The sequence below is a fragment of the Carassius auratus genome, chromosome 11 (genome assembly GCF_003368295.1).
Source record: "Carassius auratus strain Wakin chromosome 11, ASM336829v1, whole genome shotgun sequence".
Lineage (NCBI taxonomy): Eukaryota > Metazoa > Chordata > Actinopteri > Cypriniformes > Cyprinidae > Carassius > Carassius auratus.
Genome location: NC_039253.1, coordinates 12,746,174 through 12,759,709, shown reverse-complemented (window position 1 = coordinate 12,759,709; position 13,536 = coordinate 12,746,174). Strand labels below are relative to the sequence as shown.

The window sequence follows — 13,536 nt, the reverse complement described above, 5'->3', positions numbered from 1 at the left end:
AAGTTTGACTATATATATGTGTGTGTGTGTGTGTGTGTGCGCGTGTATACAGTGTCATGAAAACGTTTTTGCTCCCTTCCTGTTTTTAAATTAATTTGTCACACTTGAAAGATTCAGCTCATCAAACAAATTTTAATAACTAATACTAGCACTTCTTGTCTATCCTATTCTTGAGAAACAATAAGAAAAAAAAAACCTCAGCTGCGGGTTCTGTGCCTGACTAACTGAGACTTGTCATAGCACTTGTATACTGTTGTTGTTGTCTCTTTGGTCTGATTGCTTCTATTGTTCTCATTTGTACATCGATTTGGATAAAAGTGTCTGCTAAAAGATTAAATGTAAATGTAATATTACACAAAGATAATGCAATGATGATTTCATTTATAAGGGAAAAAAGGCTGTCCAAACCTACCTGGCCCTACGTGAGGAATTGATTGATTAACTGTTAAATCATGAAAGAACTGTGATTAACCTCATTATTTTAGAAAGCCGAGTTAAATTTTTATTTTTAGAAAGATGATTTTTAGGCAAATATTCTGTGGACTGAGGGGTCTGTCTCAGTACATCTGGCGCAAAACCAACACAGCATTTCATCAAAAGAACATCATACCAACAGTCAAACGTGGTGGTAGTGTGATGGTCTGGGGCTGCTTTGCAGCTTCAGGAACTGGATGACTTGCCATAATTGATGGAACCATAAATTCTGCACTCCATCGAAAAATCCTGAAGGAGAATGTCCGACCATCAGTTTGTAACCTTAAGCTCAAGCACACTTGGGTTATGCAGCAGGACAGTGATCCCAAACACCAAGCAAGTCCACCTGCTCTAATGCACCACCTGTCTTGAGAAACCCGTTAAAATTTTTTTACGTAATTTTAGTTATTGTATTTTTTGGAAGCACACATATTCTGAATGCCTTTGGCAGAATTCAAATGAGCCATTTTAATCTAGATTCATCTAGATTAATTCCAAGATTATAGTGAGATTAATTTAGATTAAAAAAATTCATCTATGCCCACCACTAATATATATATATATATATATATATATATATATATATATATATATATATATATATATATATATATATATATATATATATATATATATATATGTATATATATATATATATATATATATATATATATATATATATATTATTTTATATTTATGCTACTACTAATATTAAATTAGATACAGAAAATCAATAATGAGTTTTAAAAATAATTTTGTCATTTTATATTTTATTCATTTATGTTGACCCCTGACCACCCTAGTCTTTTATTTATTTTTTTACTGCATATCTTATTCTCCTTAACCCTCAGTTCCAACACCTCTGCATTTCCGTTTTTTCTTTCTCTCTCTTCTCTCTTCTCTCTTGCTCACACTCTCCATTTCGGTTTCTCTCACTAGGTGCTCTCTCTCCGTCTGTTCCGCCACTGTTTATGTTCTTTCTTCCCTCTATCTTCTCTCTCTCTGCAGAAATGCTGAGGCGGCAGCAGTGCTCTGACTGAATTAAGATTGTATGATTGATGTGCAGCACTCTCAAACGAGAGCGAGAGAACGTGAAAGAAGCTGAAATGCAGGAGGGAAAGGAAGGAAGGCTGAAAGGGAAGAATAAAAGATAAGACGAGGAAGAGTGGAGAGAAAACAGGGTGGAATAAGCAACTAATAGCTTTTTAATATACAGCTGAAAGACAGAGAGAAACATATCGATGTCAAGGTGTGAAAGGTGCCAGAATTGACGTTTAAAGACCGGAGAAAAAAAGGTATATGTGGAAAGACTGAAGGAGAAATGGAGGAATGAAAGAGAAACTGGAGTGGAGAGAGTGAGTGAAAAGGAGGCATGTCAAATTGAACGACAGACTGTAAATATAAAAATTGAGTGAAGGTGTTTTGACAGAAATGATGAGTGAATGTCTGTGGAAAGAACCTGTAATACTCTGTCTGAAACATACTGTATTAATACACACACCCTTGAGGTTCCTATCCTCATATACACTCACACATTTTCACACATTGATTGAAATCTAATTGGGAGACCAAAGGCTAGTTGTAAAAAAAAAAAAAAAAAAAAGAATACTTATATTCAGCAGAAAATACATTTATAGTGTAACGAAATGTATCAAAGAATCCAAAGAAAAAATAGTATATCAATGTTTCCACAAACGTATCAAGCAGTAAAACTGTGATCATTGATAATAATAATATTAATAATAATAATAAGATGTGTGTGTGCGTGTGTGTGTGTGTGTGTGTGTGTGTGTGTGTGTGTGTGTTTAATAAGTGGAATCTAGAGCAGTGCTTGAAGCGATGGCTCTCGCAAAAGTAATTGTTATATATACGTATTTTTAATTTGGTGAAGATATTTTGCAAACTTTTTTTGTTCATACAATACAACTCAGTGAGATCCAAAGCAATTGCTTATTGGATCATTTTAGCAATATATTTTGGATTTCATAGAAGAAAATCATACAGGTTAGGGATGACATGAGGGTGAATAAGTGGTGGCAGAATTTTTATTTTTAGGTAAGGTATCTCTTTAGCATGTTTTAGATGAATTAGAGCCGATTGTTTATACGAGTGTGTTGGTATTGAGTGTAATGTTACTCGGGTTGCAGAATCAGGATCTTTCTGCATATTGCATCAGTGAAACAGCCCTCATGTGTGTGCAGTTAGCATCCAGCAGCCAGCTCGGTGGCTAACACAGGCTTACTGCAATGAAAACCATTAAAGGAATCCATGATGGAGGAAGAATGCTATAGAGAGGGCGTTAGAGAGTGAGGGGAAATGAGAGAAGAGGGCGCTAAGACAGTGGAGTAACAAACATATCTCTGAGAATCAAGAGTCACTTAAGACCCAAACGCAACAGCATGCTGAAGAATTTAATGTCAGAAATAATAATAATAATAAAAAACTGAAAAAGTGAGCAACAGAGTGAAAGAAATTGGTTTCAAGGAGGAGAGGAGCAGACTCTTTAATCTGTCATGTATCTATTTTTAGTGTAGCGTATATGGAACAGGAGGTGGAATTCATAACTGAAGGCTTTTTAGCAAGATGGATCACACACATGCTCGCTTCAGGTCCCTCTGACAGAGCAATTGAGGAGAATCAGAATCAGATTTATTGACAAGTATGCTTACACATACAAGGAATTTGTCTTGGTGACAGAAGCTTCTAGTGCATAGACAAAATCACAGCGACATGACACCGATAATGAAATAAAAACAGTGAACAAAAAAAATATACATAAAATGACACAATAGACAATTCCTGTATGTATGTACAGATACAAAGTATAACTAGTGTTGTGTATTGCTTGTTTGTTAAACTGTTTAAGAGGTAGATGGCCCTAGGAAGGAAACTTTTCTTATGCCTTCTTATATATGTTCTGAGGTTTATTGCTCTGTAGTGCTGTCCAGAGGCAACAGTTCAAAGAGGAAGTGTCCCGGATGTGAGGGATCCAGGGTGATTTTTACAGTTCTTGGAGTGTGGGAAGATGGCTATCTGCAGTCCGGACTGTTTCGCTGTAGTTTTCTGAGGTGTTTCCTATAAAGTCCACCATCATCTCCACTGTTTTGAGCATGTTTGACTCCATTACAGCCAACTCTTCAGCCTCCCTCGTCACAGTCATCGTCGATTAGGCTGATGACTCTGGTGTCATCTTCAAACTTCAGGAGCTTAACAGAGGGGTTTGTAAAGTTGCATTCTTTTAGGGCTGGGCAAAAAATCGAAAGTGATTTCATGCGCGTCTCATCAGTAAAGATGCTCCTGTAATTTAGAAGTATATCTCCAGCATGTGCGTTCAGATCAGGGTTGCCAGGTTTCACAACAAATCCTGCCCAGTTGCTTCCTAAAACTAGTCCAAAACTACAGCGGACATGAAAAACAATCGCAGACTTGGCAACACTGGTTCAGGTGGAGCAGCAGTTACTACACAGAGCCGTAGTCTACCGACAACTAACACAAAATCGTTTTCAAAATTGACAAAGAATCGCCTGCGATTTTAACATCGATTATGTGTAGATTGTCAGTGAATTACGACTCGTAATGCCACACATGGCCAACCAGTGTTGCCAAGTCTGTGGTTGTTTTTCATGTCCGCGGGTCGAAGCGACCCCAATACAAATAACGTGATATTTAGCCCCTAAAATGTGAATTTTACCAAGGCAACCCTGCTAAAAAAACATATATTTTAACCCCTGGAAGCAATTTTTATCGGGGAACCTCCTGGAAGCGCGATTGGGCTAGTTTTGGACTAGTTTTGAGAAGCAACTTGGCAGGATTTGTTGTGAAAACCTGGCAACCCTGAACTGAACACACGTGCTGAAGATATACTTCTAATTACAGGAGCGTCTTTACTGGTGAGATGTGCATGAAAATCGCATTGGATTTTTTGCACAGCCCTACATTCTTTCATATACAGGTAGAAGAACAAACTAATGGCGGTCCAACAAGGGTCCTTCATGTGGGCCAACACCAGTTTTTCAAATGACTTCATGACCACTGGTGTGGGAGCAACAGGTTTGTAGTCATAAAATCCTATGATTTGGGGTTTCTTTGGGATGGGGATGGTGGAGCATTTGATGCAGCAGTGATCAGGAGAATTTGAAAGTCCTCATTTGTCTGGGAGAGGAGATGTTGTTCATCCATTTTGTTGGGGAGAGAGCATAGATTCACCAGATGGATACTAGGCAGCGCTGTTTTTAAGCTGCACTGTCTGAGCCTAACCAACATGCCGGCTCGCTTCCCACGCTTGCTCATCTTGGAGTGGATGAGGAGGAAAGAAAAATGCAAAAATGGAGGCAGGAAGACCACGGTCTGCCAAAGAAGAAAGAAATAATGGGAAAGCGAGGCAAGTAAGTCCTCTGTTGGCGAGACCCTGTGCTGAGTCTTGTGGATTCTTTCATTTAATTTGTAGGGTTGTTTGTTTTATTTCAGTTGAAATGCGTTCATCTCATCAGCTCCGTTTCCCCCTAAAGCACACTGTCAGCTCAAATCTAGAGCACAGAAACCACTCAAAAAAAAAAACTACTGCACGTCTTTGTATATTAAATGCATGCACTTACCTGCACCAAAAAGTCCTGTCAACTCAAAGGTCAAATTTACAATGAGATTCTTACTGTCATTCCTTGCAGGGAGTGAAGGAAGTGTTTATTTGAGCTTGATTTTTCAGATTAAACACTTGCACACACAACCAAGGCGTAAGATTATATTCAGTCATTTTCTGTTTCAGCTGGCGGTGTGACACAGTAATGCGACAAAGTTGGAACCAACTTATACATATGCACAACAACGTAATGCTTAAGTGCAGACAATGGAGGTCACATGACTAGCTGCCTGTTAAGCGCTGCCAATGCAAAGTTTCTAAAGCCTGGAGGGCTAAATGACCGTATTAAACGTCTCTCCTCTCCTCTCGAGTGCTTTCTGATAATATAATATTGAGTTTTTAGTTGTGAGCAGTCAAGCATCAATATGCTGATGCTTGATAATGCATTGTGTGTATAGGAAGGGAGTGTACAGTACTAGTGGGTGTGTGTGAGGTGATGGAAAAAGTGCATGTAGGGACAAGAAAAGGTGTTCATGGGAAGGTTGTAATGACACTAATGAGGCCCAAAAGAATATTACAGTTGGGGTGCTTACAACGCATATACTGTATGCATGTGTTTTCTCAACTATACTTTTGGGACAAAACTGTCCTCAAACGTTAGCCGAATCTGACAAAACCTTCCATAGGGGACATCCTTTTTTTAATACAGATAACTTGTCTTTTAGGAATAAGTCTAGGGTTTTGTTTAAGGTTATGACATTATCAGCAATGTGGACTGGAGTTAGTTTTACTAGAAGTTCTTGCTCATCTAATCAGATAACAATTTTACAAAATGAGAAAGTGCTTATAGTAAATGTTGAAATGAATATTGACTAAAATTAAGTAATGTTTTAGGAGTGTTTTTCATTCTTAATTTGTTAATTTAGGAAGTAGACTAATGAAAATGTTAAAGTCTGACTATAAAGCATTACCAATAATAATAATAAAAGGGAGAATATTTAAAAATGTATATAAATAGAGCCATTTCTTTACTTGCAGGGATTGGCAGTCTTAAATGATCTTTTCTCCCATAAAAGTGGAGATGAAATGGTACAGACTTGGACGCTTTGACAACTAGAAAAATATTTGTACCTTATTTACCCCTGAATGGTACAAATACATTGCTGTTCAAAAGTTTATGTAAGATTTTTAATGTTTTTTTTTTAAGACGTTTCTTCTCCTCATCAAGGATGCTTTTTTTAAAATAAAAAATACAGAAAAAACAGTAACATTGCGAAATATAATTACAATGTAAAATAACGGTTTTCTATTTTAATGAAACTTCAGGATTCTTTCATTAGTAAAAAGTTCAAAAGAACAGCATTTATTCAAAATAGAAATAGAAAGTCATTACCATCACTTTTTAAAAAAATATTTAACACATCCTTGGTGAAAAATAAATAATTTATTTAATAAAATGTTTTATTTATATAAAAACAAAAAACAGACCACAAACATTTGAGTGTAGTGTATATTAGTACAAATACAAAATATTTATTTTAAAAGAAATTGCTGTTCTTTTTTCTTTTTATTCATCAAAGAACTCAGTTCCCAAATAAATATTAAGCAGCAAAAACTGTATTCAATATTAATTATAAATTTCTGAAGGATCATGTGACACTCAAGATTGTAGTAATAATTCTGAAAATGTTGCTTTGCATTAAAAGTGTAAATTATATTTTAAATTTCAGTATATTAAAATAGTAAACCATTATTTTAAATTGCAATAATATTTCATAATAGTAGCTTTTTCTGTACTTTTATCAAATAAATGCAACTTTGATGAGCATAAGAGACTTCTTTAAAAAAACATACAAAATCTTTCTGAACAGTGGGTGTAAATATGACCACAGCAGTTGTACCCTAAGTGTTCACAAATGTACCACAATGTACCCATTTGTCTGACTGTTTATAAGAAGTGGAAATGTATATAGGAGGAAAACACTATATATTTGGCTGTGTTGGATCTTTGCACAGACTTTTTAATTAAAGCAAAAGAGATTGAAAGAGGGACCTGGCACCGTCACTACCTCTTATTAGTCTAATACACGTTTAAACTGCTGATGGAGAGAGAGATGCAGTAGACTTTCTCAAACGCTAGCCAACTCTCCATTTCACAGCTCTTCTGCCTTTCTCTCTCTCTTTCTCTGTTGCCAGCTCTCTCTTCCTTTCCTTTTCTTTTCCTCCTCATTTAAATACATCTACATTCTCACTGTTTTCCTTCTCGCTCTTATTTTTCTCTCCTTCTCTCTGTTGTCTCACTCACTCTTCATCTCTCTATCCGAGTCTTAACATTGAGATGTGAATTATTAAGGGCACATTATGAGCTGCAGACAGCTTTACCACTCCAGCCGTATTATTTTTCAGGAACATATCATCAGCGTCGTGCGACTACATGATTAGTAGGTAGATAAAGACACAGAGCTAGAGAGAAGACTGTTGAAATGAGAAGAGGGACGATTTGCTTTCACGCCAAATGAAACATTCAAGTTGTTTAGTAGTTCAGCAGTCTGCAGTATTTCTATTCATGGTTTCTGTCGTGAAGGTTTACGCAAATGCTCCACATTTCGTTTCTCAGAACAGCCACTCTGCACATGCTTAGTTTAGCGCTCGAGTGGTTGCTATGGATACCACTTTAAGTCTCCCAGCATGCACTGTACTGTTAGCAATGTTAGCCCTGAGCTAACTGTGTGTTGGAGATTACAATGAGCTCTGAATAAATAAGCGTGTGTGTGTGTGTGTGTGTGTGTGTGAGAGAGAGAGAGAGAGAGGAATAAGTTAGTCATGATGTGAGTGCTGAGAGGTCTGTTTGCTGTTTTTGCTTCACAAGACAACTGATGTAATATAAACAAGTGTATGTTACACTATATGCAGAGAGACTGAGGTGAATTCAGGAGCCATGTTCACATCCTTGCATAATGCATATAGAATAAGACAGATGTGGTCTGCAATATAGTCTCATACTTAAAAGGCTGAGGCTCACAGACTTTAAAAGTGCTTTTTCAATGTTGCAAATAAAACCAATTTTATTAGAGTATAAAAAGGAAATAGCTGTTTTAAACTCTGTCTAGCAAATTATGATGTTAAAGGAAAACACCACATTTTTTCCATATTCCACTATGTTCTTAGCCTGACTACGTCAGACTTCCTACTTCCGCTCAATTTCATTTCGCTTCTGTACTCAGTCTGATACAGCGTCAGAGCTTTCTGTTTGCCACCGCTCTGAAAACAGCCGGGCCAATCAACGAGCGGAGGGCGAGCTGAGAGCCGTGACGTAGATGCTAAGCACCGAGTTTTAAATTGTAGGTTAGAGAAATCGAAAACCGAAACGACCGCGGAAATGGGAAACGAGACACGGGATGCAATTCCCTCTGTTATGGAGAACATTCAACTCTTTTTCAAACAGAACAAGAAGAGTGTTTAACAACAGGTTTACAGTGGAAGTTCAATCATAGATTTGAGTTCGATGCATGATGTCTGTGCTTCGATCGGGGCTTCGATGCGGCTGTACAGGCGCATAACATACGTCATAACTAAACGTATCTGATTGGCTTACGGGGAACCAATGATTTTAAACTTCAGACAAGCGCCCCCTAGCGAGAGAGAAAACACTTCTCTATTATGCCATTCCAGACTCTGTCTACAAAGCAAAGTGAAGTAGCAGAGTCTGGTATTACCAGGCTACTATGTTCTTCCCTCAACTTAGACGAGTTGATATGTACCTCTCTCGTCTCAGTGCGTGCACTCAATCACTGTAGCGCGTGGTGCAATTATGTTAGCGTTTAGCTTAGCACCATTCATTCCTAAGGATCCAAACAGGGATGAATTAAGTAGCTACCAAACACTTCCATGTTTTCCCTATTTAAAGACGGGTACATTATTAGTTACATGAGAAAGTATGGTGACACAAAATAAACAGTGGCAATTTCCTAAGTGGATAAAAATGATGACTATAATGTATGGCGGAAGTGCACTTTTCGAAGCACTTCTACCTCTGCACAGTGATATCATCACTCCTGAAAACTCCCTCTCCCTCTCCCCATCTCCCTCTAACTTCTGTCAATACAACCAACATGAGGAGTTTTTGGGAGTGAGGATATTACTGCGCCGAGGTAGAAGTGCTGCAAAAATCACCACATTTTATTTTGTCACCAATTTGGTTACTTGTGTAACTACTCATGTGACCTCTTTAAAAAGGGAAAACATGGAAGTGTTTGTTGGCTTCTAAATACATCCCTATTTAGATGCTAAGGAAGTGAGTGACGTGACAATCAGCGAAGTATGATGACCCGTACTCATAATTCGTGCTCTGCATTTAACCCATCCAAAGTGCACACACACACAGCAGTGGACACACACACACAAACCATGAACACACACCCGGAGCAGTGGGCAGCCATTTATGCTGCGGCGCCCGGGGAGCAGTTGGGGGTTCGTTACCTTGCTCAAGGGCACCTCAGTCGTGGCACCACCAGCCCAAGACTCAAACTCACAACCCTAGGGTTAGGAGTGATAAAGTCTCTAACCACTAGGCCATGACTTCCCCATGAATGGGTGAATTAATGGTGCTAAGCTAAACGCTAGCATAGTGGCGCCACGCGCTACAGCAAATGAGTGCACGCACTGAGATGGGAGAGGTACATATCAACTCATCTAAGATGAGGGAAGAACATAGTGGAATATGGAAAAACGGTGGTGTTTTCCTTTAATACTATAAGCATGCATATGTATATATACATATAAAAAATAGCATTATACGAATACATATACTACTAGTATCAATGATTCATGACATTTTTTTATAGATTGGATGTAGATGAACAAATCATCTGAGTGAGTGTAACGTAAATATTTAATTGAGTTATTACAAAATGTTACTGGACTGTGTAGCAGTCATCGCAGAGACTGCATGTATTTGTGTGTGTGTGCTTATGTGTCACACGCATGACATAAGCGGTTATGACAAGGGCTGAGTGTGTGTATCATGCCAGTGGCAGCTGGTAAAGAGGCACACAGTAACTGGATAATGAGTGCTCTGTTACAGCCAGGCTGAATCTGTCAACACTCATCTGTTTAACCCTTTTACCCTAAAGTGTGCCGCCAGCAGGACATCGACCACCTCCACCCTCCCCCTCCAGAAAATTCATAATCAGATTACTAAGGAACCACTGAATGGAATAACACAAAATAGGTATAATTTTAAAGATATATCTCAACATATATTAAAGGGGTCATGATATGATGCAATTTCTATTATTCCTTTCTCTTTGGAGTGTTACAAGCTCTTGGTGCATAAAGAAGATCTGTAAAGTTGCAGAGTCTCAAATCCAAAGAGATATTCTTTTTTTAAAGTTAAGAGACAACAACTCCTACCTAAAATGACTCATTCTAACACAACCCCACATGTATACATCATTATGTGGTAAGATTTGCGTAACACCACCCAAATGTTCACGCAAAGAAAGAAGGTGTAACTTTTATTCTCACTGTTGCTGCCGGGGCCGTGTTGTGGAGATGCTGTGTTTCATTATGAAAGGGAAGATACTATGTTTGTCCTTCTAAAACAGGACACAGCTAGAAATCAGTGGTTAAGTTGTATTTACAGCACTGTTTCAGAACAGTTCAACCCAAATATTCAGATGTGTGCAACGCATTTTTCGAAGTACGAGGACTGTTTCCTGGAAGAGTTGCCTACAATGCTGGTATCTGTTTCTATAAAGTGGGACATTTCCAACTTTACAAGGACAGTCTGACATTTCTGACTCACAGGCTGTGCGTATGTTTACATATTTAAAGAATTTGCCACTGATGATTCAAATGTGAGTTTTAAGCAGTGTAGAGCAGCGCTTGTTGTTTATCTTTTGTTGTTATCTGGGTTTGTGACGTAACAGACCTTGGAAGAAGTTTGTTGTAGTTCCTTAACAGCCGTTTTTGTTGGCATTAAACTGCCAGAATTTTAAAAGATATCTCAATTTGTGTTGAACTTTCAGTGCTGCAACTTTGCAGATATTTTCTATGCTAAAACAGTAACATTACACACTAACTAATGTTAAAAAAGTTAAATAGCAATCCACCACCCCTTTAAAAGGTCTCATTAAGTCTAATATAACAAACATAATAGTTATAATCCATCGCTCAGATCTAAAGATATTCTTCATGGAGTTATAACACATAAAACCGCACAGACACATTTGTAGCCAAGTATATAAAAATTTAGCAATGAACAGATCATAGAAAATACAATATCATTACTTATAGTGAATGCTCCTTATTGACATGAAACTGAATTTCTCTCCTACCTTATTTGCTTCCTGAGTTATTGCATGTCAAATCAGAAAGATAAGTGAAATTTCCCTACAGCACAATTTCAATGTTTTTTTTTTTAATCTGTGGTTTCTCAGCATTAGAATGTCCAAATGTAATGAAAATTTAGTTTCTAAAATGTTTTGAAAGTTTTCAATTAAATGATACCTACCATTTGACTCTCCTTGCTACAGTAGACTGTTTTAAAAATTACTTCCAGTTGTCAAAAAGGCTACCTTGGTTCAAAATGCTGTCACTTTCGAATACTTTATGTTAAATATCCAAATGTAATAAAAAATATTCTCTAAAAATGTAAAATAGCAATTTCTATCAAACGATACCTACCTTATGACTCTACTCACTATAGTTTTGGAGTTAAGAGTCTTTTGTGTATGTCACTCAAAAAAAAAAAACAGAAAAAAAAAACATAAAAATGATAATGTTAATACAGCCCTACAGCCCTTCTTTTCAAGAAGACAACAATATGTGCATGCTTTGTTGTTGTTATAATATTATTATATTACTCTTTACATTCTTGTATGATAAAAATATTTTTTCTACATTATACTGTGGTTATTGTTTTGCAAAGTTCATGCAGTCATAGTCGTTATAAATATCTTTGATATGATGAATCCAGCTTGTTTTTAGCCTTAACTTTGCCCTTTACTCCGTTTGAGTGGATGATTTTGACCACCATCATTGCCAACTGCATCGTACTGGCTCTAGAACAACACTTACCAGATGGAGACAAAACTCCACTGTCAGAACGACTGGTAAAGTTGAACACACACACACACACACACACACACACACACACACAAACTTACTAAGCAAATTTTTAATGGAGACATTGCATAGACTACTGTTTATATTTACAGCTACCTACCAAAAAATGAAAATCTGCTAAGAATTAAATTTTCATTTTTGTGTGAACTGCTCCTTTGCATAGATGCAAACACACACACACACAGTAAAATATTAGTTAAAAACTGAGAAGCACTGAGAATGTTTTAAGTGAAAATGCTTTTTATAATAATCCCATCTGTGGTTCTTTTTCTCTCATAGGAAGAAACAGAGCCCTATTTCATTGCAATTTTCTGTTTTGAGTCGGGCATTAAGATTCTTGCACTGGGATTTGCCTTCCACAAGGGCTCCTACCTGAGAAACGGCTGGAATGTGATGGACTTTGTAGTGGTGCTCACTGGGTGAGTTAAACAAACACACACACTCTGGCGTCTGGTGTCATGGTGAAATAGAATAAAACTGAATTTGGGCTGCTTGATTTATGAGTCAATTTAAACAATTATAAGATGGCCCTATGAAACACTTGATTATGATTTGTCAATGGTGGCATTCTGATGTCAAATATGTTGTGTTGTCAGTAGAGTCTTTGGATCAATTCATTAAGAGTCATTTGTTCATGATTCAGATTACAGTAGTCATTATTTTTCTTTTGCATGCAGCCAGAAATGACAAAGCAATACAAACACTTTTATCTGTGTTTAACCTAGCATTTCAGATTTTCTAAAGCTTATAACTCAAGTATAAAATAGATTATAGATTGCCTTATTACCCGACTGACTGCACATTATCTGACACATACTAAAAGTACTTTTCACATGGCCTAAATTAGCCCAGAGAAAGTCACGCCCCTTTTGGAACGCTGTGTGTGAAGCAATGCTACGTACACAGCAGAGGTCTGGTTGGACACTGACTCTGTCATGCATTAATGAGCACTCTTTCTCTCACACACATACAAGCCTACACACGCACACGTGGATTCTCAAACACAGGCAGATCACAGCAGCACTGTAGGGAGCAACCATCGGGGCACATCTGAAATGTCACCTCACTGGGAAGCAGAGAGAGAGAGAGACAGAGACAACAGACGGATGTGTAGGGGGGATGTGTTGTAGTATTGCAGTGCTAAAGAAGGCCGGGTCATGTGACTGCATTACTCCATTCCCCTGAGCTTTGGAATATTGGAAAATTAGAAAGAGAGAGAGAAGGTGTTGGTTGATGTGAAAAGACGTATAGCCGGAGGAGGAGGAGGAGATCAGAGGCTAATGGAAGAATCCAAGATAGAGTGAAAACCCTGAAAACCTTTTCATTTCCATGTTGGTCCCTGTTGATTTATGCTGCTT

At 37.5% G+C, this 13,536-nt stretch overlaps 1 protein-coding gene across 37 annotated transcripts in view; it reads left to right on the top strand.

Annotated features, from left to right (window-relative positions):
• Window positions 1-13,536, top strand: part of cacna1ab (calcium channel, voltage-dependent, P/Q type, alpha 1A subunit, b) — a 123,050-nt gene that overhangs the window by 41,046 nt on the left and 68,468 nt on the right. For all 37 annotated transcript variants that reach the window (XM_026275439.1, XM_026275450.1, XM_026275445.1 and 34 more), the window contains exons 4-5: window positions 12,060-12,165; window positions 12,458-12,597. In XM_026275439.1, coding sequence (XP_026131224.1) covers window positions 12,060-12,165; window positions 12,458-12,597 — 246 coding nt within the window. The remainder of the gene's footprint in view (window positions 1-12,059; window positions 12,166-12,457; window positions 12,598-13,536) is intronic.